Genomic DNA, 26,979 nt, shown 5'->3' on the forward strand with positions numbered 1-26,979 from the left:
ATGTTCTATCCTCTTTCTTGTGAACTGTTCAGGGTAAGAAAGTGTTTGAAAGAATGAACAGCCTGACGTTTAAGAAGTCAAAAGACATGAGAGCCAAGCTTGAAGAGGCTATACTTGGCAGCATCGGGGCGAGGCAAGAAATGGTACGGCGAAGCAGGGGACAGCTGGGTAAGTTGACAGAAGGGGCTGAAATGGTAAGCCCCCTTCATGCACTCTGTGTGATGGACAGGGAGATCGGCCGCAGTCCTGCTGCAAGCATTGACCTCTGCAGTGACAAGGCAGGCCAAGCAAAGCAAACCTGCCTTGTGCAGGCTCCGGCTGAATGCCAAAAGGAGGCAGAGCTTGGATGTTGCTTCAGCAGCAGTCAGCCTCCACCTGAGTCCTGCATAGGAGTAAGTGATTCAGTCCGCTTTTCATGAAAGCTGCCCAATGCCAGCAGTCCTTTACTCTGACAGAGCAGGGGAGACAGTGGCTGTACTGGGCCCTCTGCAATAGAGCCCTCTGGAGTCAGCGATGCAACATTCCTTGATACTGAGCTAGTCTTGAATTTATGAATAGTAAACTATCCTGATAGTGTTAATTAGATATTATAGAACAAAGGTGGGGAACCTCAGACTCGGGGGCCAAATATAGCTCTCCAAACCTGTATATTTGGCCCTCAAGGCACTCTCCAGGTGATGGCCCTTTCAGGACCTTGGCCCTCACTGACTGTATTCCGCACCTCTTTGAGTGTCCTTGCATTTTGATGGTTCCTCTTAACTATTTGAATGGAGGTGTGTATGTGTAAAACCAGTGTCTCTCCTCCACATTTTGTGTGCATGTGACTGAAATGCAGCCTAATGTACAAAGGGAGATGTTAACATCTGTTGCCCGGACCCCTTTTTCCTCAGGCCCCTGGTCCACCCCTGGTGGGTGGCCCCTGGAAGGGTGTTTATGAAGGAATGTGGCCTTCCAGTTAAAAAGGTTTCCTTCTCCTGTTTTGGTAGATATGGTAGTATTGATTTACTCACACGTTTGTTTGGAAGCTGGTTCATTTTGTATTGAAAGGATTGGTCAACATTGATGCAATAATAATTTAATCTGAGGTTAACCATCCCCTGTGTGCTAAGGGTGTAGTCATGATACCTCATTTAATTCGTCAAACGCAGCAGTCAAAGATAAAAAAGTTAAAAGCAATTTTTAAAAACCTTTGCTTGGCAGAAAGAAGTCCTTCTGGGAGTGCCTTTGGAAGTCAAGAGAACCTGAGATGGAGAAAGGATATGACTCACTGGCGACAGAACACGGAAAAACTTGACAAGTAATGCTACCTTATCCAAACATTTTAACATTGGAATGGCCAGTTGGCCAAGATAGGGACTGCCTTGCTCCTTGCTTCTCACAGTATGAGCAGGTCTGGACCTGAACTGAGATAGGACTAACCTCATAAGAATAGCACTATCACACACGTGTGTTGTTTATTTAAAAGAAAATGAGGTTGCAATCCTATACCCACTTCCCTGGTAGTAAGGGCATTAAACTCAACGGGACTTGCTCCTGACTAGACTTGTATAGGATTGTGCTGTAAGGGAAGATGACCTATGCACTGATAAGACGACTATAGGATGCTTTAAGTTGCAGCCAAGAGTAACTAGGTGTAATTGCATACGTGCCATCAGTCACTTACTCCATCAGAGCATTTTGGAGTTCTCCAAGCTGACTCCTCTCCTACCCTAATCCATCACTTTGATTATTTTCCCCACATGTGCTGTGTTTTTAGAAGCCACAAACCAGCCAGGTACTGTAGCACTGGTCTGCTGTGTTTAATTCCCCCCCCTGTCGTGCGTTTGTACTTTTGCTATTGCAATTCTGGCTTTTGGCACTTGGAAGCAGCTTTGTATGCCTGCCTGTGACTTCAGTGGTTCCTTTTGTTGTACGAGTGCCTGCTGGGGTTTGAAATGGTGGGGCGGGGTGTTGGTTAGGTGTAGGACTTATGGTTGCAGCTTTGCTTGGCATGCTTTTTGTCTTCTAATAAGGTTCCGAGTGCAGGTTTTGTTCGACAGAGGTGCTTTGCAGAAAGTCTATGGGATATTGTGTGTGTTTTTTTGCAACGTGACTTGGCTGTGAAGTGTGAGGGTGTGTGTGTGTGTATGCTGCTACAGGGTGTCCCTTTTTCCCATAGCGCTGGGCATGTCTGAACTATGGTGTGAAAATTGCACTTCCCTGACAGTTCAATGGCTGCATTGATGTTGCAAAAGAATCGTTTCTTTTTGATGTAGTCTTAATTTCGTCCTGGTAAAAATTCTGGAGGTGTTTGGTTAAAGGGTCCAGCAGCCGAAATGCAAGAAGGTCACATGGCGTATAAACTGGAGGCAGGAATAACCTAGAGATCTGTAGATCTCTTTTTTAAGAATTCTAGAGCACTCTCCTTTTCAAAACATTTGCAGCACCTGCAAGACCAGAGCATTCACTGTCTTCTGTACAATTCAGTTTTGCCTAGCACAGCTTGAGCTTATGGACAGTGTCCTTAAAACAGATTTAGCCCTGGAAGTGTTCATCCTTGTGCAAGATCTCAGTCCAGCCTGCTGAGGCATCACCGTGTTTTGAGCTCCCGGACAGCTTTCTCCTTTTCTGCCGAAGGCTCTGTCCAGCTCAGAAATAAATGTGGTAAAATGTGGGAAAGGCGTGACTCAGTGGTAGTGCATATGCTTTGCATGTAGTAAGGTCCCAGGTACAAGCCCTGCCATCTCCAGGCTCTACAGAAGCTTTCTCTTCATGTAAGGACTGCAATAGAAGTTGCCCTTGCACACACACACACACACACACACACACACACGACTTAGAGGGAAGGAGGAGCTTGATGCTCTTAGTAGGATTTTTAGCAGGTAGCTAGTATCGACCAATTGAATTCTTATTATTAGTTTGTTATCATTCCCTGCCCATTTGGCTGGGTTGCCCCAGCCACTCTGGGCAGCTTCCAACACATACTTCAGTGGAAGTCAAGTGGAATAATTAGGACCAACTTCCACTTTTTCAGCAATGTGCCCTCCCCCCCACCGTGCCAGTAAAAATGATGTTGGTTGGTCTGTTGCAAGCAGTGCATATTGTCTGCTCCAGATTGGTGCATACAGGAGCATGTACTGCTACCATTTATGACAGATCATTGCCGGCTTTTGGGAAGCATCTATGGTGCATTATAGCACAGCAGGACATCAGCAGGATGTTTCATACATCCCATATAGACATTTCCACTGGTAGCTACTACCTACGGTAGTAATGTTCACCAGAAAGTTATTCCCTTGGCGCCACCATGTGTTCACATCATAAAGTGCCATGCTGTCTTCACTGATGTAAAGATGAATGAAAAGATACTCGTTTTCTTCGGTGTAGCCCTAGTTTTCCTTACCAAACTGTGTTTCTGCTGCACACTTTGTAATTTTAGTCCTTTGGCTTTCATGAAGAAACGGTGGGCACCATTTGGCTAAGCAGGGAGAGACCCCATAACTTTATGAAAGGGAGGATATATACAAATCATGTTAGTTAGGATTCAAAGAACTACAGTCATACCTCGGGTTGTGACCGTGATCCGTGCAGGAGGCACGTTCGCAATCCACAGTGTTTGCAGCCTGAAGCACTGCGTCTGTGCACACGCGTGATGCGATTCGGCACTTCTGCACTTCTGCACATGCGTGTGACATCATTTTGTGTTTCTGCGCAAGCGCCGAAACCCAGAAGTAGCCCATTTCAGTACTTCCAGGTTTGGCGCGTTCCGCAACCTGAAAACGCGCAACCCGCAGCGTTCGTAACCCGGGCTACGACTGTACTTCAGTTGCGCAAATTCGGACATGTCCAGGAGGAGCCATAGATCAGCGATAGTGCACATATTTTGCATGGAAGAAAGTCCCTGGTTATATTCTTGGTTTCTCTGGAGAAGAGGGATTCCTGAAACCTGGCCTCAGTTTGTCCATCCAGTGGGCAATTTTTCTTTGCAGAGGAGCCCCATTCCACATTACAAAATGCTGTTGAAAGTCTCTTCTGTTTTAGTAGGCTTTTGCTGGTAGCACAGTAGGGACCCAAGCAACCTTCTGAATAGAAGTGGTTTGATAAGATTTGGGAGACCATAATTTCCTACAAACTTGGCAAGTGCAACAATCCCATTGAAAATTTTTAACAGTTCTGTGGTTTCAGTTTATCTTCAAGCTTCTAATCAGATTCCTATAAAATACAACACACACACACACACACACACACACACACACACACACACACACACTGATGGGGAACCTGTGGTCCTTCATATATCAGTGGATCCCAACTCCCATTGGATTCGGCCACTATGGCCAACAGTTAGGGATGATGGGAGTTGTAGTCCAACAACATTGGGAGTGCCATGGGTCCCCCACAGCTGTTTTTTTCTCACTGTACTTCAAGCTTATCAATAACATGCTAATGTGGTTTCCCTTTTCTCTTTATCTTTTATTACTCTGTGTGCTCCTCATTTTGTTGCAAGCATTATTAGCTTTATTACATCTTAAAGTTATTATATCATGTAAGCTTTTGGTCCATCCAGCCCAGTGATAGCTGCTTCGATTGGCGGTGGATCTCTAGGATCACAGGCAGAGGCCCTTGACCATTGGCCATGCTGCCTGGGCTCTGATAACATCTGGAGGGCCAGAAGTTCCCCATCCCTGCTTTAGCTGGTGATGGCAGTGGTTCCCACTGCTAAAGTGTTCTGTTAGAGCATGGTGATTATCTGATAAGCAATCTTATTTCTCCAGCTGCAACAAAAAGTGTCTTTTCCTCGCTTCTCCAAATAAAATTTATGTTTAATGCTTTTTTAGATCACGGGCTGAAATAGAACACGAGGCTCTTATTGATGGCAACTTGGCAACTGAAGCAAATCTGATCATTTTGGATACTTTGGAGATAGTAGTCCAGGTGAGGATGATAAAAGCCGTTTTACAACCTTCCCAGTGCTCTGAATGCCTGAAGAACGGATAGTAGGCAGGACTAGCAATGCCCCCTGTAGAAAGTGTATTCTGAAATGGCCATTCTCCTCTCTCCATTGCACATGTTCACAGTGCTTCCATTTGATGTGACCTCTGTCTGCAACAGCCCTAAAGTTGACTTCCCTGCCTCTCTTTTTTACATTGTCTTCGGTTACAGACTGTCTCCGTGACAGAGTCCAAGGAAAGCATTCTTGGCGGAGTGCTGAAGGTTCTTTTACACAGCATGGCTTGCAACCAGAGCGCTCTTTACCTGCAGCATTGCTTTGCTACGCAGAGGGCCTTGGTGTCAAAGGTGAGTGTCCTGAGGATGGGAGGGCAACATGGAGTTAGAATTTCACTTCAGTATTCAGCTTGTTTTCTGATTTGGAAAGTGTTGGACCTCCACAGTGGTGGCCGGCAAACTGCGGCTGATGATAGCTTCCTTTACTGGGAGCGGGCACGCAACTGGGTCAAGTTGAGGCCATGATGATTGTGGTGCAATTAATTTAACATTGTGTTGGCGTTTGGGGTGCAGCCACGACTGCTGAATGCTTGTCTCTTGTGCTGTCCTTCTAGTTCCCAGAACTGCTCTTTGAAGAGGAGACAGAGCAGTGTGCTGACTTATGCCTCCGACTCCTGCGCCACTGTAGCAGTAGCATCGGCACCATACGCTCGCATGCCAGCGCCTCCCTGTACCTCCTCATGAGGCAGAACTTTGAGATTGGGAATGTAAGTAAAGCACAGGGGCGGGAAAGCCCTTTCGCAGCCGAAGGGCCACATTTTCTTCTGGGCAGCATTTTGAGGGCCACATGCCAGTGGTGGGCAGGGCGAGAGGCAAAAGTATGTGGAGCAACAAATCTGAATTTTAGATTTGTACAGTAGGCTAGCTTTTGCACACACGTGCACATCCCTTTCTGTCCTCCATCCAGACACAAGGACACATTCCACCCAAGCTAAAATACGCAGAGGGTGATGCAGGGCCAGTGAGGGCCTGGGGGGAGTTCGGAGGACCAGATAGAGAGGGCTGGAGGGCCGCATTGAGGCCTCAGGCCTGAAGATACCCACCCCTTGTATAGTGTTTCTGCGAGCATGGGGTGCAATGCCTATCCAAACTGGTGCAAGAGAGGGCAAGTGAGGAGCACTGATTTTTGGAGGGACATATATTTTAAATGGGAATAGTCACACATGGACCAAAAGGCTTGTGTCGTCTTTAAAGGAGAACACTTTAATCTGGAGTTAAACAACTCAGCCATAAATCATATGGATGGATGGACGGAGTTCCGGCCGGACCCCTTCAGGAAACATGTTTGCTGTACTTTTTGGTTTGGGACTGTGATGCCTATTAAGATGGTGTTGTCACTTGATGTTATTGGCGCAGTAACAATGTTTTGTTTGTTTGTTTCAGAACTTTGCCAGAGTGAAAATGCAGGTGACCATGTCACTCTCATCTTTAGTAGGAACATCTCAGAATTTTAATGAGGAGTTTCTGAGACGTTCTCTGAAAACCATTTTGACCTATGCTGAAGAGGACCTGGAACTAAGGGAAACAACATTCCCTGATCAGGTTAGGAGGAATAGTACTTGACATAGATAAGTATGGGTTATTTTATTTCCACAATTTTCAGCTTAATTGCTTTTAGATTCAATAGGATGCTGATCCATATTGGAATTTCTGATGTTGCAAAACCTGGATGTGAACATGGAGTGATACATGAAAATGTATCAGATTGGATATCCCTAGTTTGTTTGTTTTTTGTGATGAGGGTTTCTTTTGTATTTGAAAGTTGGTCTAAAAATGTCTCACATAAAATAAAATAAAAAATAGATAATTTAGTTAAGGTTCTAAACTAGACTTGATTAAATGGTGAAATGAACAAAAAAAAATGAAGTCTGTCGACATTTCTAAGAAACTGCTCATCCACTCAAATAATTCAGTCCAACTTTGCTGGATGTGTGAATGAACACAGAATTAACAAATATTGACTGGCGACGAATGCAAAATTAGAAATACTGGAGGGAAACATGATGTCTCCCTGGCAGGATTCATTTTATAAAAATAAACAATGGCAAGTGATTTTCACATTTGAATGCCTGTCACACAAATTCGAAGTTACCAACAAATACTTGTTTTGCACAGAATATTTGTTTCAGATACTTTAAACCCCCCCCCCCCATTTCAGGTCCAAGATCTTGTGTTCAACCTCCATATGATCCTGTCTGATACAGTTAAGATGAAGGAGCACCAAGAAGACCCAGAGATGCTGGTGGACTTGATGTTCAGGTACAGTTTTACTGGATTTTCTGCCGTCTTAAGAAAATGTGAGTAAGTAAACGTACAATGATGTGACTCCCCTGGGTTTTTGAAAACTAGAATTGCCAAGGGATACCAGAATTCCCCAGACCTACGACTCACCTGGCTACAGAACATGGCTGGGAAACACTCAGAGAGAAGCAATCACGCAGAATCTGCACAGTGTTTGGTCCACTCTGCAGGACTCGTTGCTGAATACTTGAGCATGCTTGAGGATCGGAAATATCTCCCCGTAGGATGCGTTACATTTCAGGTAATGCTCTTTGTTTACAAAACAGCACAGCTGGGCTTCTTGCCTTTCCACAAAGCAATGATATAAGCCCCCCAGAAAACATAGCGTTGTCAATATTAAAATAACATTTCCCAAAAATTCATGTGATATAATTGCATTGCTCCACTTTGGCTGCAGGTACAATACATTGGAGGCACATTAGCTAAAAGCTCTTTCTATTATTAATTCCGGCCATGTGCAAAGGAATTTGCCATACTTGTTTACTCGCCCAATAATTCCTAAAGTAGTTTGGTTTCATGTTTCTTCTCAAACAGGTTGGGTCTTTGGTACAGTGGCTTCCCTTCCTAAAAAAGAACATCTTGTGGGTAAACCTATATTTCAAATTAACGTTCTGCAGAGCAAAAGCAAAAAACTATAGTTACATGTTACTATATTCGGGTAGTGATAAAGCGGGATATCAAATCCAAACTCTTCTTCTTCTTCTTCTTCTTCTTCTACTACTACTACTACTACTACTACTATATTCCATTAGAGTAGGACTTCGGCAGAATGGAAGCTACTTTGGTTTCAGACTTTGCAGCAGAGCATTGCCTGAACCTGGTGATGAATGAATTTTAAATAGGTTTTTTTTCAGTGTCTCTGGAACTGTAACTGCTGAAAGTAAACGTTATATATTTCCTCAGAACATCTCCTCAAATGTCCTGGAAGAATCTGCAGTTTCTGATGATGTTGTATCTCCAGATGAAGAAGGAATATGCTCTGGAAAGTATTTTACTGAAGCAGGTCTGGTTGGATTGCTGGAGCAAGCTGCTGCCTCTTTCTCCATGGTAGAAGCCTTTAATACATGTATTTAGTACAGTACTCTCTTATGGTTGCATAGTATATACAATCAGTGCCCTGCATTGGGGTGGGGAACCACAGGCCTGAGCGCCAAATGCAGGCCTCTGGATTCTCCCCAGGCCACGCCCCTTCTCATGTCATGGCCTCTCCCCCTGGACCCCACCTCTCACCTGCTCTGCTCGGCATTCTTCTCAAGTGTTCTTGAGCTGCGATAAAGCCTCTTGTTTGTTTGAATGGAGAGGGAGGGAGGGATGTGGGCCTAGAAACTTCTGGCTTGAATACAACCTAGCATACACAGGTGAGAATCACATCAGTTGCTTTGCCCACTTTTGCCTCTGGCCACATTCACAACTGGAATGGGGGATTTCCAGAAGGGAAATCCAGGTCGGAAAAAAGTTCCCCACCCCTCTTCTGCATGGAAGTAAACACTCAAATTCACAGTATAGAAGCTTCAGTATTTGCATTCTAGCTGCTTAGCTGCACTGAATTCAGTTGTTTAATTGGCAGCAGCATTGAGTCAAGTTGCTTGTGAACCTGCCCACATATTTTGTGCCATTGGGATCATGGCTAAGCTGGTTCGCCAACATGCTGTGCTAAATCATGATCCAACTGGAATGGGCATTCAGAAGTTGCTATGAAACCTTGTTCAGTGCTACAGTTCCTCAAATTTCTGTGTCATCAAGGTTGGCCTTGATCGTGTAGTGTTAGGAAGCTTCTGTCTGTGGATTGGAACACAGTTTTATATCATCTTTAAAAAGGCTTTCATTCCATGGGTTGGAGCAAACATGCTGGCATCCCAGCACAGCTGCTACATAGGCTGTTAGCTGCTTCCTTCACACATGGACCAGCACATGAGCTGCAAGTCTTATATCAGTGTTCATCAAGTTTAAATTGGACTTTGATGCATAGAGTCTTGCAAACTTTTGGCAAAATGTTACATTTGCACAGGTTAACACATGACTGATACTTATATCATGCATTACTTGTTCCATCTCAGTAACCAAATAATCCCAAGCAAGTGTTTTAATTTCCTTATTGTAATATAAGCATTTTAATAACATTATTGTACTCGGGCTGCTGCATGTCTGTTTTTTTGATGAATTGATAGAACCCCCTGACATGGACACTGTTTTGTAGGCTGGCATGTACGAAGCAGTCAACGAGGTTTACAAAATCCTCATTCCAATTCATGAAGCTAACAGAGATGCCAAGAAGCTAGCCACAATTCACGGTAAACTCCAGGAAGCATTCACCAAAATAGTTCATCAGGTAATGACTTGGGCTTTTGCTTGCAGTGCAGAGATCCTTAAAAGTATTTGTGTCATTTCCCCTTCAAGTTACATTGAAACCTCAATGGCAGTTATTTTCCAGGTCATCAAAGCATTCAAAATATGGAGACCTTGTGGACAATATTGCAAAGTGTAAAAAAAAAAAATCAGCAAAACTAGGAAAAGAGAGCAATCAGATCAGTCCTAGTTTTTCCAGAGCCTTTCACCTAAATCAGGTCCCTATCATGTAGTGTATTGCAAATTCATTCCCTACTTGTGTTTCCCAGGCTAGAGACTGACTTCACAACATGTGAAAGTATAGTTAAGGTGTTTTTATACTGCAATCTTGTTTACTCCCATTGAGTTACTTACCTGTAAGTAAGCAGATATAAGATTGCAACCCAAAGCTATACATTAGCTGGACGGCCTGGGGATTTATTTATTTTTTTACTCTTTTGCATTTTGTGCTACCTATTTGGCAGGTATCTCTTTTTTGGTGCTGCAACATCTCTCTGCTTGTGCAAACCGTGACCTGCATTGTAGAGGCTGTGTAGTGATGTGATGGATGATCCTACTTTTGGGTGTGGAGAAGTGGGCTGGAAGTGTCACTGAAAGAGGGCCCCATGGGCCAAGAGAAGAGCCCAGTGGAGGCGTTAAAGCTCCCATGTTCATCAACAAGGGGGGAAGAAGTGAGGCTGCTGCAAGCAGCCCTCTCCCATCTCACACACTCCAGTCTGTGCCCTACCATGTTGTTTGCATCTACAGCACAAATGTTGGGGTGGGACGGGGTTTTCACATGTATAGTTATAGAGACGAAGGACCCCTCTCTGCAGACATTCATGCAGCACACGTGGATACCGAGAGAAGAGCATGTGACTCAATGTGGTCCTGCTTCTTCCACGTTGATGAACGTAACAGCTAAATTTTCTATGGTATGTGGGGGTCAAAACAAGGGCAAGATGGCACCACAGCAGCTAGGATCAGATTAGGCTCTAAGCAAGACTAAGGCACACTCCCAGGCAGTTCAGGCTAATGCCAGCTGAATTTAACCATGGTTAATTAACATGAATGGGACCCAGGTGGCGCTGTGGTTAAACCACTGAGCCTAGGGCTTGCTGATCAGAAGGTTGGCGGTTCGAATCCCTGTGACGGGGTGAGCTCCCGTTGCTTGGTCCCAGCTCCTGCCAACCTAGCAGTTCGAAAGCACGTCAAAATGCAAGTAGATAAATAGGAACCGCTACAGCGGGAAGGTAAACGGCGTTTCCATGTGCTGCTCTGGTTTGCCAGAAGCGGCTTTGTCATGCTGGCCACATGACCTGGAAGCTATACGCCGGCTCCCTCGGCCAATAATGCGAGATGAGCGCGCAACCCCAGAGTCGGTCACGACTGGACCTAATGGTCAGGGGTCCCTTTACCTTTTAATTAACATGAAAGCTAATGTTAAGTATTCCCCCTTAAGCATTTGAAACTGAAGCTGAACAGTAGGTTCCTGGGCACAAAGTTGCAGCCAGCTCTTGGCCATATCCTGATAAATGAGGGCATTTGCATCTGTGCAGGGCTTCCAGAAGCTCTGCTAGATTGAGGCTATTATTTTCCATTTTGGTTACATTTTTACTTCCTGAATTTAGCAGGGAAATACTGTTTGGACAACTGGTTGTGCCATGTGATTATTTAACTGGAGCTCAAGCACAAATGAAGAATTGTTTGCATTTTGCTTTATGGATATTAACAACAATGACACAAAATGAACATTGCCATTCATTACTTGTGAACTGAAATTGTGTTGCATAGCATGCTGTTCAGCGCAAAAACTGAATTCCTCCAGCAGGACTAACCTGGGTTTCAGTGGCTGAACTTCAGGCTGGAATGGTGAATGCAATGTATAAATTTCCGATTGCCAGAGGATTTGCATTTATGTTTGATTTCCAACACCTAATAATGTAGCTTCTTCATACTTAATATTTCCTTCTGGGCTATGAAACGAAAGGCTAACTTAAATGTGTGGCAGCTAAGCCATTTCAAGTGGATAGCACCTTATTGTCGATGGTCATGTTTTGGCCTTTGAAAAGGAGTTCTGGTCTTGTTCCTGTGACATACCTTTTTGTTTTTTGTTTTTTGTTTTACTTTTTATTACACAGAGTACTGGCTGGGAGGTAGGTAATGTTTTAGTTAGTAAAGAACACTAATAGATTGGTCTGTTGATGACTCCTGCCAATGCTTTGCCCACATGTGCTAGCTGTGGGTATTTCTGTTGCTGTCTGCTATTGACCTGAATTAATTAACCAAAGAAATATCAGTAAAACTGTTGTGGTCATTTTAGACAATTTAGGTAGTGCATGAATGCATTTGTATTATGACACTAATGAGGTTCTTTGGTGAATGAGCCACTTTTTACCATCACTAGTTTGTTATTTTTGTGTTCCATTTCTCATCAATATTGACACAGAATACCATTTCTTCCTACCATATTTTCACCCCCCAACACAGGGGTCGATTTAAGTTCTAATGCTCAAAGACCTTGAATGCAAAAAACTGTTTCCCGCTAGAAAGGCATTCTCTCGTATCCTAACGTATAACTGTAGTATTAATACTCTTCTGCTACATTAAGCTCTGAGCAAGAGTGAAATGAACTTGAGTTTAGACCCAGCTCTCAAATCTCTTAGGAATTAGGTCACGGGCTTCAACTAGGTGCCAAGATAGAGTCCTTTGTTTTGATTCTGAGATGTACAAAATTCAAATTCCTCTGCAGCTTTTCAGTGACCCTAATACAGCTGATTCTGATATATGTCTGGACCCAAACCATGAAAATAATCCTTGAAGATCTTGTGGGAGATACAATTCACCAACCTTGCCCTGGCTTGTATAAGAATGCCAGTTTCATCGCCCCATGGACTGGGGGAGGGTTTACAGAGAATTATATGAACTAGGGACTCTGCCTCAGCCTTTGTTTGACTGGGAAGATTTCCTAACCTTCATGAAGCAAGCTTAGCGGTTGTACAGTTCCCTTGCTTCCTGGACTGTGCACTACCTCCCGAAACCTTAGAATTCTGCCTTTGAGAGTTGTGGTTAGTGCCCAGACTTTGACAAAAAGCAGAAAAGACCCCTTTTGTGTTATTTGATTAGCTGTTTGGAAGTTACTGATATGGTTCTAATATGGCCCACCACACTGAGCACATTTCCAGCCCAACTGCCTTTTAGATGACCATGCCCCTTAAAGATGTACACATTTATTTTTCAGATGTCTCAAGATTCTTTGTTCTTTTTGCTGCAACGGCCTAAGATGGCTATCTGTTGGGAAATAGGTATAATGGAAAATAGTGCGACAAATATCCAAGACTATAAATAGATAAGTTTGAAGGCTGACATCTTCATTTTTTTGCCGCAGGGCAGGCAGGTTCTTGAGAGTGGCATGGTTTGTACATAACGCTAAGACATGGTTTAATAAACCATGGTTTAATTTTCTCGCCTGAACCCCACCCAGCAGCTTAATCATGGTTTATTAGCCACAAGCAAATTATGCTAATAGGCCACGGTGTGCTTTTGGTTTAGAAACCCTGGCTTATGTTAACCCTGTGTGAACTCGTCCAAAATCAGATTCCCGTTGAAATAATTGGTGGTACAGGGCACTTAAGTATGTAAGCCCTTCTGATTTCAGTGGGACTCGAGTACCTCTAATTTCCTTACACTTGTGTCTAATATGTACCAATCAAACCTCCATCCTCATTTAAAAACAATAGAAGTGTCTCCAAATACATATATTGTATATACACCAACACAGACCAGTTTTGTAAGGAATTTTAAGAATTCGGTACGTAGCTGAAATAAGTGTGTTTTGCATTCTGTTGTTGTTGTTAGTAAATATGTGAATAGTTTTTTTGGATTCCACCTCCCCAAAAGCTGCTCAAGTGATTATTTCTGCTTCTCATTTTCTCTGACTATGTTGCTCTATCAGATAAGAGCCCGGCTCTCTTGTTTAGAGCTTTGGTTCAGAAGAGCAATTACAGATAAGTCAAAACATCATCAAGGCATGTAATATCAAGAGTGCTAATTCCATGACCCGCCATCTGCAATGGGGGGGCTTGGGGACCCAGAATCAGTTTTGGAGTCAATGTGCATTTTTGTACCACCTGGGAGCAGGCCCAAGCATGTGCAGCCTTTTACGATGCCCACTTTAACCAAAAGGCAAAGTTCATGTCACATGGACTCTCCATTTAGCTCAAGTGCTTGCTTGAAGTGGCACCAATACAGTTTGGTTGCTTCTGTCAACAGCACCACGATCCCCTCCCCCCGAAGGGTTTCCCTGGTGGTGTTAAAATTGGCACAAAACCATGGCAAAAGGCTAATTTATGAAGCACTCTCCTCATACGTCCCCAAGGCAGTTTGTGGCTGTTCCATTAATGGGACGACAGCCTGCGAGCATCTTTTCTGATCAATGTGTGTGATGCTAAATCGACCCCTGAAGTATATCCTGTCATCAGTTACAATTTTAACATTATTTAGTAATGTTCTATTGCATGGTAAAACACACCCATGGTTTATGTTCTTGTCCACTGCTTTGCACTTGAACTTTCCTCTTGCTGGACATTTCCCTTCTGTGTGGCCTTTTAATACCCATTGCATGTTATTTACCCAGTTCCAGTTTTTAAAATACTTTTTTTGTTTTGTTTATTTGCTGCCAAATGCTGCTTATTTGTTTTGGATTTTCCCTAATCAAAATACTTTCTGTTTTCTCCTCTATTGCCCTGGTTGCTGATCCTCCTCCCCACTTTTACTATTGTCTGTTGTGGTAAGTTCCTACTAAGTTGTTGGTGATTTTTTTTTTAAACTCCCATGGCATCCCCCAATAATTTCATTTTACCAATGACTTGTGCCAGCTCAGGGGTTTATGAAACGCCACACAAATCAATCCCAATTAGGTTTGTATGGAAAAAAACTTCCCAGCTAACTCCTAAAGTTAAATGTTCACGGAGGAGTGGTTTTTCCTCATGGAAAGGGGGTTGAGCTTAGGCCTTTTGGCTTCTTCAACTCTGATGTTACAAATTCAAATGCTGGGTTAGCAATTTCACTGCAATGAAAAACGTGGCATTATTGACTCTGATCAGACAGCCTTGGACATATTTGCACTTCCCTGTGGATAACAGCAGGGCCAAATTTGGCGACCATTTTTGTTGTTTTTGGCTAAGTAAATCCAGTTGGCAAAGGTTTTGGTTCATGTGCAGAAGGAGCCTCTTAAAACTTTGTACCCAACAGATATTTACCATGCATAACAACATATTATGAACCCTTCATAAGTCATGACGGCTGTTATACCTGCTCTGCCAGTTCTGTAATGACTCTACAGTGTTCACCTTCATTCTCTTTGCCTACCAAGGAGCTATTATTTTTTCTCAAAATAATAGATTTAAATGCTTTATAATAACTTCCTTTCTCATAACTGCATTTTAGCACCTCTCAGAAACAAAGACCATGGAGTTTTAATTTATTTTGTTTGCTTGAAAGCAAGGGTTTTGATTTCTGCGAAAACCTTTGGGCAAAATTATAGAGCCTTCATGTATTCAGAACACACTTGGAACAATAACATGATGACATATGATGTTATTGATGTCCCCATCTTTTGCCTGTTGTTAATGGAACTTCGTGCTTTGGTTCTTGTGTTGCACACATTCCAGCATGCTCTGGGTTGACATTTCCCCAAAATCTTCCTAGGCATTGATCCATCAACACCCCCACATTCCCCTCCCCACAAATTAATGGAAGCTAAATGGAAAGAACCTTCGTTATAAACACCACCTCCTAATTTGTCTTAGGTGACCATTGTTAAATCTTAGAATGATGCTTATTTATTTGAAACTCCTGTCATAATAGTACTTCTGATTCATTACGTAAGTTTCCTTAAGTGTCTCATGATGTTGCCAAGATTATTAATGAAAGAGCAATTAGCAGACAATGTTGCCTAAGCCAAACAGCTTGCCTTTCCTACTATAAAAATCAAGGATAACCCTAAAGTTTGTGGGGTATGTGGAGGGGGAGCCTCCAGGAGAGCAAGTCGGGTTCTCTAAAGCCTGGAGAGAGTTGTGGAGATTTAGAAGGTGCCTGCTCATGTGTGGACAAGCACTGTCAGCCATAAAATTACCTGTTGTCCTTCAGTCCTTTTTATCAAGTTCATTGCATACTTTACACTTTTATACAAGGTTCTTATGATGCACATAATTCATAAGTAAATTATGCACATGTTGTCTATTTTGCCAAATGTTGTGTGTGTTCAGAAGGAGCTGTGATTCCCACTGCATGTGCCAAGCTAAGCATGTGTGTTTTCTGCCAATGGCGGTCAGTGTACATGCCTCCCCCCCCCCAAATGGAAGCAGTATCACTGTCCGAGAAACATCATGTACACAGTGGCCCTGAGTGACTTCTAATGCTTTGGATTGTCATTGGGAATAACAGTAAGTGGTTTTATGTGGATGAAAGACATAAGGTACAAGTGTTGAGAGAGAGAAGAGTGTTCCGCAGTTGTAGGATACACATATAATTATGAATATAGGCTTAAATGCAACCCAGGTGCTTAACTTAGAGATGACATCAGAGTGGCTGAAATGTATTTGAAGGTCTTTCTCAATTTTCATGGAACACTTGATACTGTCCACTGGTACAGAGGTTATGCTGAGGGACATCAACTCTGGTAGCTTACTTGAGTCAACCTTGTTTTTATATAGGCCAGTTGGGATTAACACAGGCTGAAGGTATCCATGCTACTATTCCAAGACAGGGGAAATTAACCTGTAGCCTTCCCAACACTGACTCCCTGCCCATTCTGCAACTTCTACTTTTTCCTTAGGGCCATGTAAGTAGTCCGTTAGCTGTTTCCACCTCCCTTGGGCAGTTCATGGGCCTGCTCCAGTTTCTGTCCTGGGTGTTGACCAGTCTAGTTAACTATCAGAATCTTTGTTTATGGCCACAGCAGATTACCTGTCGTTGAAGAGCAATGTCACATGAGAGGTTGCCGTTATTGCAAGAGTAGGCAGGTGTTTGCAGGACTGCTCTTCAGTAGTCCAGGCCAGGCAGTCAGAGAGTGGTAAGCGGTGGTGACTCCTCATCTTCTCAGGACCTTTTCTATAAGGTCCGGTAGCATTTTACACTGTCGTCCTATTCTGCTGAATATATGGGGCAACATCATGAAAATATATGGAGTGTCCTGATGGCATTATTTATTTCTCTCTCTAATCAACCTGGGTCCTAAAATTCTGGTTTGGCAGTGTCTGTCCATGATATAGGGAGGAATGGTAGAGAAGGTGTTTGGAACTGAATCCAGAAAAGACTGAGTTGATTGGTAGGCCCTATGATCTGGGAGGATCAGAAACATCTTCTATTAATAATTTTGGCATCCTAAAGCCAGTGAGGTGTAGTGGTTAGAGTGTCAGGCTAGGACCTGGAAGACCAGGTTTAAATCCCCACTTGGCCACGAAGCTCACTGGGTGCCTCTGGGCCATTCTCTGCCTTTTAGCCTGGAGCTCCTTAGAGGGGAAAGTGGCATATACATGTAAATGCAATACAAAATAAATAAATAAAGTCTGCAGACTTTTGCTGGACTGGTGGACCCAAGTGTACAGTGGTACCTTGGTTCTCGAACTTAATCCGTTCCGGGAGTCCGATTGGCTGCAGGAGCTTCCTGCACTCAAGCAGAAGCCACGTCAGATGTTCGGCTTCCGAAAAACGTTTGCAAACTGGAACACTTACTTCCGGGTTTGCGGCGTTTGGAGGCTGATTTGTTTGGCAACTAAGCCGTTTGGAAACCAAGCTTCCACTGTACTTGCTAACACCATTTAGAGAAGGTGCACTTTTTTCTCAGGTTACAAACTAACAACCACAAGAAATGTCTTTGTACTCTCCAAGTTTGACTGTAGTAATAATGCATGCTACATGAGACCTGAGGATTGTTCTGAGATTTCATCGCCACCTGGGAATGATGAAGATGAGGATTACTACTACAGTGGTACCTCGGGTTACAGATGCTTCAGGTTACAGACTCCGCTAACCCAGAAATAGTACCTCAGGTTAAGAACTTTGCTTCAGGATGAGAACAGAAATCGGGTTAGCTAAAGTGGTACCGTGTTTCCCCTTTTTTAAGACGTAGTCATAAAGTAAGCCATGGCAAGGATTTTTAAGCATTTGCGAAATATAAGACATACCCCGAAAATAAGACATACCTCCATGCCGTGAGCGAGACCGCCAAGTGCCCCAGCCAGCCAGCGGGACCTAGCATGCAGGCAGCAGGAGGAGGAGGAGGAGGAGGAGGCCTGCCAGCTCAGGGCCTGGAACCGGCTGCTGCTGTTGCAGTGGCAAGCGCGCGGAGCGCCCGAGCCAGCGGCCTCGCCTCTTCTTGGCCTGGCCGAGGAGGCCTGCCGCCCCGCCACCCAGAACCGGCTGCTGCTGCGCGGAGTGCGCGGCAGCACCGAGCGGAGCGCCTGAGCCAGCGGCCTCGCCTCCGCCTGGCCCGGCCGAGGAGGCCTGCTGCCTTGGCGCCTGGAACCAGCGGCTGCTGCAGCGCCAAGCGCTCAGAGCGCCCAGCAGCGCCGCGATCCGGCCTGGCCGAGGAGGCCATAAGGTAATAAAAATCTAATAAAAAAAAAAGACATCCCCTGAAAATAAGACACCGTGTGTTTTTTTGAGGGAAAAAAAGTTATAAGACGGTGTCTTAAAAAAGGGAAAACATGGTACCTCAGATTAAGAACAGTTTCAGGTTAAGAACGGACCTCCGGAATGAATTAAGTTCTTAACCCGAGGTACCACTGTACTTGATAGGAATGGGCTGCTTTTGCTTCCGGACCTACACCAACATTTTGATATTTCAGTGACAATTAGAGATGGAGATTATGACTTACAAGGCCCTAAAGAGTTTTATCCTTGCATGTTCTTAGAGCTTTCCTTTCTCTTTTGTGTGCCCATCCTGACCGTTAACATAGGTGGACAATTTCTTCTTGCACGGTCTCCCTGGATGACATTTCCCCCAGGCCCAGGCCCAGGCCCAGGCCCCAGAGCATTATCCCGATTCGCTGTCCATCCTTTCTGTTCAAGCTAGAATTGGAAGCTAGTGAGGGAGGCTTTGTTTATAAATTTTAATCCTCTTCTTTTTTCCTGTTAAGCATCTTTTGAAATGTGTTACTGACCCAGAGACATCAAGGATAGGGTGGGATGCAAAGTTCAACAGCTAGTGCATCACATTGCTCCTTTTTTATATATAATTCTGAGTGCTGCAGCATAACTGTGCCATGAGAGTAAAGGTGAACATTTGGAGTACTTTTCTCAGCTTATATTTGTGACTATGTGCATGCAGTGTGGATTCTTTCAACTGTGACTTGGTGGAAAGAAATTGCAGATTTGGTGGCTTCCATTTCAAACAATTTGCTGCTCTCTTATCTTTCAGTTTACATTTTTGCCTTCCACATAAGTGTGCACCACCTCCCAGTTTTATTGCCACAAGTGTTGGGTGTGTTAAGACGGCTCAATTGACCACTGAGCCAAATGGAAGCAACTGCTTGGAATCTTAATACAGGAGCATCTGTATATGCCAGAAGAATGCAGTTTAGCACTATGATTCACCCCAGAAATGATGTGCTCAAAACAACTTGTCTGTTTTGAATCGCTGCAAAATCACTTCCCCTACTATAGAGGGGGTGTGAATAGGTGGAGAGTTGACACACAACTCTGCATTGCAAAGACTCCCCAAATAAAAGTGGGAGAGGAACCTGGGAGGCTTTCCTAGCAGAAAGGATGGATTGGCATTCGAAAATTTGTGAATTGTCAGAGTGACCCATACGATTGCATGGAGAGCAATGCAATACCAGGTCTCCTTTCCAGGAAAGACGAGATCCCAGTGGCACTAACATTTTATGGCAGCATGCACAAGATGTTCTCGTGGATTGTGGCTACAGGAAAGTTTAGTAGTGAAGCATTTTTCTAAGTTGCTGCCTGATCCTGCTTTCAACTCTATTAGAGAACAGAATGAAACATACGGTAGCCTAGTTTCCATAGCACTATTCACACTAGATGCCTTCACATATAGAAGAAACCATGAGAGGGCATGATGTGGTGACAATACAATGCTATACCACTCTGCAGTCTCTCAGCCCACACACCAAATGCGGGGAGAAATGATTTCAACCAAGGCACCATCTCCGCCCCTTAAACCCATTTTATTCCCATTTTCTTAAATGATGAGCTGCAAAGAGCAAATTAGATAACACCAATTATTCCCCACATTTATTATTTCAGCATTCTGCTCTGGTGATGACATAGTCCATGCCATATTTTAGGCCACAGTCCCAGAGAACGGAAGCATGCAAGTAAACTGTGAAGTCCAGCAAGAATCCCTAATGATTCTTGAGTGATCCAAACCCGCAAGGTGTTGGAAATTTGGCTTGGTCCAAACTCAGAGTGACACCAACCTAATCAATGGTAAATCTGTGCTGCTCCACCAGTGTCAAGAAAGAAAATAGCCATGACAGCGTTCCTTTCTGTAAGGTTGCTTTCTTGACTATTGCCAGCATTGCTTTCTAAACCTATTAGGCTGGCTAAAGTGGTCCCGTTCTTATGCCGAGCTACTGATTTTTATCCTATTGCATGATTGAGGCTAGCTTTCCCATAAATCTCGTAAGTGTATGGTTTAAATTTTAGTGTCCCCCCCCTCTTTTTTCTTTTTCTTTTTTCTTTTTTTCTGTAACTGGTTTACAATTCTCTTTAGTCCTACTTGTTGTTGGTTGGTTTGTTCCTGCATGACATTGTGTTCAAAGGGAGCATTAAAAGCAACGAAAAGATGTGAAGGGGCTTTTGTATTGAAATGCTATTCGTCTTTCTGCACCTAGGATGGTAAGCGGATGTTTGGTACATACTTCCGTGTTGGTTTTTATGGGACTAAATTTGGAGACCTCGATGAACAAGAGTTCGTTTACAAGGAACCGGCCATAACAAAATTGGCTGAAATTTCTCATCGGTTAGAGGTGAGATGGTCTCAGCAAGTCTAAAATATAATCCTGTAGTTACATGGGCTTTCAGGGAGCTCCCAATATGTTTCCAAATGCAATTCAAAGTGTTGGTGCTGACCTTTAAAGCCCTCGGTCCTCTATACTTGAAGGAGCATCTCCACCCTCATTGTTCAGCCCAGACCCTGAAGTCCAACTCCGAGGGCCTTCTGGCAGTTCTCTCATTGTGAGAACTGAGGTTACAGGGAACCAGGCAGAGGGCCTTCTCGGTAGTGGCCCTTTCCCTGTGGAATGCCTTCCTGTCAGATGTCAAATAAATAAACAATTACTCAACTTTATGAAGGCAGCCCTGTATCGGGAAGTTTTTTTATGTTTGATGTCTCACTGTGCTGGAGACTGCTCACTGTGCTGGAGACTGGGCAACCCAGTTGGATGGATGGGGTATAAGTAATAAACAATTGTAATTGTAATTATAAATAGAGTCAAGTTCGGGGGGATTACTTGACTCCCTCCCCCTGCAAAAAAAAAAAAAAGTTCCTGTGTTCACCTGACCTGTGGTCCTGTCCACATAAGCTGTAGCATTCACATATGCAAGACAGCCATGAATAGGATTGTGGCTCAGTGCATGGGTGAAAAGGACCCTTCAGGCCAAGTAATTTCCAATCTTTCACAAAGAGCAATCAAAGATAGGAGCCCTGTTTACTTTACTTTTTAAACCTCCACAAGGTAAATGTAGGCTCAGGTTTATCTTGTATAAGCCCAGTTCTGAGCCATGGGGTTGCATTCAGATAACCATACCTCGGCTTAATAAGCTGGGATGTGAATGAGCCTTATGCACCCACAGTCGGCTGCTTCACTTTTTGCTTCGTGCAAGTCAGGAAGTTTCAGTTAGCTATAGATTCCCCTTACATTCCAACTGGGAACTGATGGTTTCGAGCTTCCAAACAAGCCAGAATACAAAGCCTTGGTTTAACATTGACTTGGGACCCTGACATGTTAAGGAGTCATTAACTATAGATTCCCAGCTTGAACTGAGAGTTAACTAGTTAATATAGTTTATGAACTAGTTAATTAAGACTAAATCGTTACACTCATGAATGAAAGAACAAAACAGCTGCACCCTGGGAACAAAGCTCACTCATATCTTGGCTTAGTGTGTGCTTTGGTGTGTATTGTGTGGTCTTTTAAACTTGTTTTGCTGCACACACTGTCCAGCGTATGATAAAATGATGGAATTTTTCCACATCGACAAAATACTTTGAGGCAAACTCCCCCCCCCCCCCACGTTATTATTATTTTTGCCTCCCCCCCCCCAAAAAATGTTACCCAAAGTTATGCAGGCATAGCCCACACCACAGCCATAGTCCTAACTGTTTTTCATGTGATTCTGCTAACATTGTGTGCCACCCCTTCCTTTAAAACTTTGCTCCAGATTGCACTTTACAATATCTTGTTGATCATTTTCAGGGTTTTTATGGAGAAAGGTTTGGTGAAGATGTTGTCGAAGTAATTAAGGACTCTAACCCTGTCGACAAATGTAAATTAGATGCCAACAAGGTAAGAAGCTAAAAATAAGTATCAAGTTGGACATTCCTGTATCTGGTGTGAGAAGTGCCCTTGTTCCTGGCTTGTGCATGACTACACACTATGGTTCCAGAAAATAAATTGAGTGGATAAGGTGGTGCTTATGCACACGCCTCTCTCAATCTAGATACAGATATCAGGTAGCAGCTTTTAGACAATTCTGGTTTAGAATATAATTGATGTATCACGTCATACAATATTTTCACCAGGGAGACTGGGGCAAGAGTTGTCTGCTGTCACTGACTTTTGTATCTTTGTAACTGGCTCTGATAAGTTCAGAGTGCAAAATGGACAAAATGGCGGCAAGCTTGTGCTGCCCACTGATGTGGGCCTCGTTTTGTCTCTTGGTTAACACACCCCTTACTGCTCACTCACAAACATAAACATTCTGCAGCCAGGAGCAGTGTCACGAGTGAATGAGGGCCATGCATGGTTGCTAGTTGGCTGATGACTATTCTGCAGTGTCTTCCTACTAGTCTGTTTTTCTGCCCCAGGCCTATATACAGATAACTTACGTGGAGCCTTACTTTGACACATACGAAATGAAGGACCGGATAACCTATTTTGACAAAAACTACAACTTGCGGCGATTCATGTACTGTACACCCTTCACGTTGGATGGCAGAGCTCATGGTGAGCTGCATGAACAGTTCAAGAGGAAGACCATCCTCACGACATCACATGCATTCCCTTATATTAAAACCCGGATTAATGTCATTCACAAGGAGGAGGTGAGCCCTGAACAGTGATGGTAACTGTAAATTTAAGAGGGAGAAATGCCAGAAATAGAGGGGGAATGATTAACATTAAAAAAAAAATGCGTTCAGTAAAGTTTCAGCTTGCTGATTATTGATTGGCATGTGTTTTAGATGCATTTACAAAGCTGCTTTTACTGCAAAAGCCTGAGAGGAGATTTATTTCAGGTGTAATGTTTTGACACTGATGATTACTATTGCTATTGTTACCATTATTATTGGTATTATCATGTGCAACACCACTTTCTAATGGATGTGTTGGTTTAGTGCCTGCCCTCCACAGACCAAACTCTCTCTCAAAAGTATCACATATTATGCTTTTCGGTAGTGGCACCCACCCTGTGGAATGCCCTCCCACCAGAGGTCAAAGAGAACAACAATTACCAGACCTTTAGAAGGCATCTCAAGGCAGCCCTGTTTAGGGAAGCTTTTAATGTTTGATGGATTTCTGTATTTTAATATTTTGTTGGAAGCCGCCCAGAGTGGCTGGGGGAACCCGGCCAGATGGGCGGGGTATAAATAATAAATTATTATTATTATTATTTTGACAATCTGTTGCAACACCACATGCTTGCCCTTTGCACTTGCACTTCAGGAAACCCAAGTCAGTTCACGGAAAGAGCCACCTTCTCCCAGCTTAATTGTACTATTTTTGCAGTCAGGTCGCTTTGTGAGATTTCATATTTTTCACAAATTATTCAGTTTGGGTTTCCTGTTGCAGAAGCCTGATGTACGATGCTCAGATCGCTCGCTTTTTGGGAACTCAGTGAGTTCCAGAATGGACTTACTGGGAAATGTAGGCAGAAGTGATCATCTGTCTACATAACACCAGACTGGAAACTGCTCTAATTTTTTCAGTAGTACTTTGCATCTAACAACTGGGGAAAAGAAAAATCAACTCACCTGTATAGCTCAGTTTGTTACAGTGTGGTACTGATAACACAAAGGTTGCAGGTTTGATCCCCGTATGGGACAGTTGCCTATTCCTGCATTGCAGGGGGTTGGACTAGATGATCCTCAGGGTCCCTTCCAACTCTACAATTCTGTGATTCTCCCTTTCCTTATTTAGGAGCCTAAATTAAATTTTCTCGTAATCACAATGAAAAGGGAAAATCCCTGATGTTCTTCTTAAATTTTCCTGTGTTTGTTTCCTTAGATAATTTTGACACCAATTGAAGTTGCCATTGAGGATATGCAAAAGAAAACCCAAGAGTTGGCTTTTGCAACACATCAAGATCCTGCAGATCCCAAAATGCTCCAGATGGTGCTTCAGGGTTCAGTAGGCACAACGGTAAATCAGGTAAGGATGCAGAACTTGAAGCCCCGCCAGTGTCTATGAGTCCAACCATTAAGGCTTTCTCATTTAAAAAAATGTTGTCAAAAATGGGTTCTGAATATATATTGCATATAAACAGTAATAATACCCTGTTTCTCATATTTTAAGACATACCCATAAAATAACCCATAGCAGGATTTTTAAGCATTCAAGAAATATAAGCCATACCCCGAAAATAAGACATAGTGATAGGCACAGCAGCAATGCCGGCCGCGGCAGGAGGAGGAGGAAAAAAATAAGACATCCCTTGAAAATAAGCCATAGTGTGTTTTTTTGAGGAAAAAATAAATATAAGACATGTCTTATAATATGAGAAACACGGTAGTGTATATAAATAACTTGTTTTGTATTGAGGAACTAAGAGGACAGTATTATTGAAGTAACTGCTAACATAGTGTGTTCCAATTCACGTAATTTGAGTGTGTAGAAGCACGTTCGCCAAGTTTTATTCTCTGAAGCAAAGTGGTTCTGTGAGTTAACAGAGGCAAGAGGCAAGAGGTGATTGAATGGAACATATGATGTAATAATCTCCCCTTCTCAGGACAGAACATCTCTAAAAAACGTTTCACTAAAAAAACGTACACTGAAACATGTACATAATACATGTTTGCTCCAAAGAAAGCCCTGTTGAGTTTAATGGGACTTATTCCTAGGTAAACATGTACAGTATGTGATACCTAAAAACTAGAGGTCAGTGGCCCACCAACAAGTAGGGGTTGGTGTCAGACTGAATCAGTATTTGAATGTTTGCTAAGTACAACTGTCAACTGCATTGTGTGGAGGGAACCAACATATTTCATGAGTGTGCGGTGGGTCCTATTTTGAGATCTGTTTGTATGCATCCTTAGAGCTGTTATAGGCAACATTTGAAAGAAATCATTGTGCAGCTCTGCCTTCTCCTTGACAGTTGCATAAATGTCCACAAAGATAAGAGAAGGGAGGTTGTGGAGTGTGGTCCTAGTGGGGAGACAGCCTAAAGAAATTCTATGGAGTCTTTATGTATGTGAAATTATTCCAGAAGCCAGCCCTGCAGAAGTATCTCACTACCTGTCTCTTCTTTAAAGGGACCACTAGAGGTTGCACAGGTTTTCTTATCAGAGATACCCAACGATCCTAAGCTCTTCCGTCATCATAATAAACTACGGCTTTGTTTCAAAGACTTCACAAAAAGGTATTGTGTTTCAATGAACATCTCCCCCCCCCCATTTTAATTGTCCTAAAAAGGACCATGATAGATATGTTGATCAATTGTCTTGTGGTGGGTCTGATTACTTACTTTAGTCCTTTCTCACCTTGCAGCCCCGATGTAGTCGCACATTGGAAGTTGAACAAAATCTGTTCCGGAGGTCCGTTCAACTTCCAAAATGTTCGGAAACCAAGGTGCGGCTTTCTATTGGCTGCAGGAAGCTCCTGCAGCCTATCGGAAGCCACGTTGGACGTTCAGGTTCCAAAAGAGTGTTTGCAAACCAGAACACTCACTTCCGGGTTTGCAGCATTCAGGAGCCAAAACATTTCAGTCACAAGGCGTTCAACTTCTGAGATACTGTATATTGCTTAATTCATTTCTGCATAATTTAGAAAATTCCTTGAAACTTTATCCTACATTCCTCAAAAAAGCACGACTAAGGCATACAACAGATTTGGCATTATTAAGTGGCACTGATGTTCTTCCAGCACGTTGGCCTTGATCCATGGATGCTGATGGGCATCCTGGACATGTATGGTGAGCATTTTCCTGCTGTTAAACAAGGAAACCCAGGAAACCTCACAGTGCTTTGGATTATGCTCCATATTTACCTTTTATATACACGGAGAATCATGTATAGCCAGCTGCTTGGGCACAGAAGCAGCAGCTTCATTTCTTTTTAAATCCTGTTAGACAACTTTAGAGAAATCAGATTTCTAGGGTGACTTGGAGAAATCTACTCCAAGGAACAGAAAGACTGGTGTTTTATTGTGTAAAAGCCAATTTTGGCATTGCAGTCATGCTGCGTTGGAAGTTTCGGATGTTTCCAAATAAGTGCAATTAGTGTTGTGGCCCAAGGAGTCTACACAAAGGAGACAGATACAATGCTGCTGGCTGGCTCCAAGTGGGTAGACTATGGTCACTTTCCTATTGTCTGAATTTTTTTGTTCTCTAGGTGTGAAGATGCACTGCGTAAGAACAAGAGCCTGATTGGTCCAGATCAAAAAGAGTATCAGCGGGAGCTTGAAAGAAATTACCACCGTCTCAAAGAAGCCCTTCAGCCTCTGATCAATAGAAAAATTCCCCAATTATACAAGACGGTCCTTCCTGCTGCTTGCCACAGGTCATTCTTATATGTTAACATTTCTTGTTAATGTTTCTTTAAAAGGTCTCCTGGATAGGAAAAGTACATGGGAAGGGAAATTGAAAGTTCCTATCTGTAGTGTAATACAATCCTGATAATTACTTTACTAAAACCCCTATATCTGTGGCCCCAAGCCCTATTTCTCACACTTCAGAAGACCAGAGCCTTAGGCTTCTAGTCACCCCTGAGATAGGAGCGGTCAGTCTTCAAGCACTAGCCGTAAGGACATTCTTAATACTTCCTTTAGTTGGTCCAACTCATGAGTATTTCAGGCACAAGCTTATCTAAGAAGGCTGACAACAGATTTGCATACAAAATAGATTTGAGGAAGAATTGTTAGGTTGTGTAATACATTGTTCTTACGGTCTTTTAAAATAGTATCT

The 26,979-nt window shown here is 43.2% G+C and overlaps 1 protein-coding gene across 4 annotated transcripts in view; it reads left to right on the plus strand.

Moving 5' to 3' along the window:
• Positions 1 to 26,979, plus strand: part of DOCK7 (dedicator of cytokinesis 7) — a 125,870-nt gene that overhangs the window by 86,187 nt on the left and 12,704 nt on the right. For 2 of the 4 annotated variants that reach the window (XM_035123060.2, XM_035123063.2), the window contains 17 exons: positions 33 to 168; positions 1,201 to 1,297; positions 4,818 to 4,914; positions 5,143 to 5,277; positions 5,541 to 5,693; positions 6,370 to 6,528; positions 7,145 to 7,245; positions 7,336 to 7,528; positions 8,191 to 8,334; positions 9,485 to 9,616; positions 11,754 to 11,768; positions 20,484 to 20,609; positions 22,059 to 22,148; positions 22,670 to 22,906; positions 24,087 to 24,230; positions 25,331 to 25,437; positions 26,408 to 26,575. In XM_035123060.2, the coding sequence (XP_034978951.2) occupies positions 33 to 168; positions 1,201 to 1,297; positions 4,818 to 4,914; positions 5,143 to 5,277; positions 5,541 to 5,693; positions 6,370 to 6,528; positions 7,145 to 7,245; positions 7,336 to 7,528; positions 8,191 to 8,334; positions 9,485 to 9,616; positions 11,754 to 11,768; positions 20,484 to 20,609; positions 22,059 to 22,148; positions 22,670 to 22,906; positions 24,087 to 24,230; positions 25,331 to 25,437; positions 26,408 to 26,575 (2,234 nt within the window). Of the gene's footprint in view, positions 1 to 32; positions 169 to 1,200; positions 1,298 to 4,817; positions 4,915 to 5,142; positions 5,278 to 5,540; positions 5,694 to 6,369; positions 6,529 to 7,144; positions 7,246 to 7,335; positions 7,529 to 8,190; positions 8,335 to 9,484; positions 9,617 to 11,753; positions 11,769 to 20,474; positions 20,610 to 22,058; positions 22,149 to 22,669; positions 22,907 to 24,086; positions 24,231 to 25,330; positions 25,438 to 26,407; positions 26,576 to 26,979 lie in introns of all 4 variants that reach the window. The other 2 variants (XM_035123061.2, XM_035123064.2) reach the window with 1 other exon arrangement.

The sequence above is a fragment of the Zootoca vivipara genome, chromosome 7 (genome assembly GCF_963506605.1).
Source record: "Zootoca vivipara chromosome 7, rZooViv1.1, whole genome shotgun sequence".
In the NCBI taxonomy this organism is placed as follows: Eukaryota; Metazoa; Chordata; class Lepidosauria; order Squamata; family Lacertidae; genus Zootoca; species Zootoca vivipara.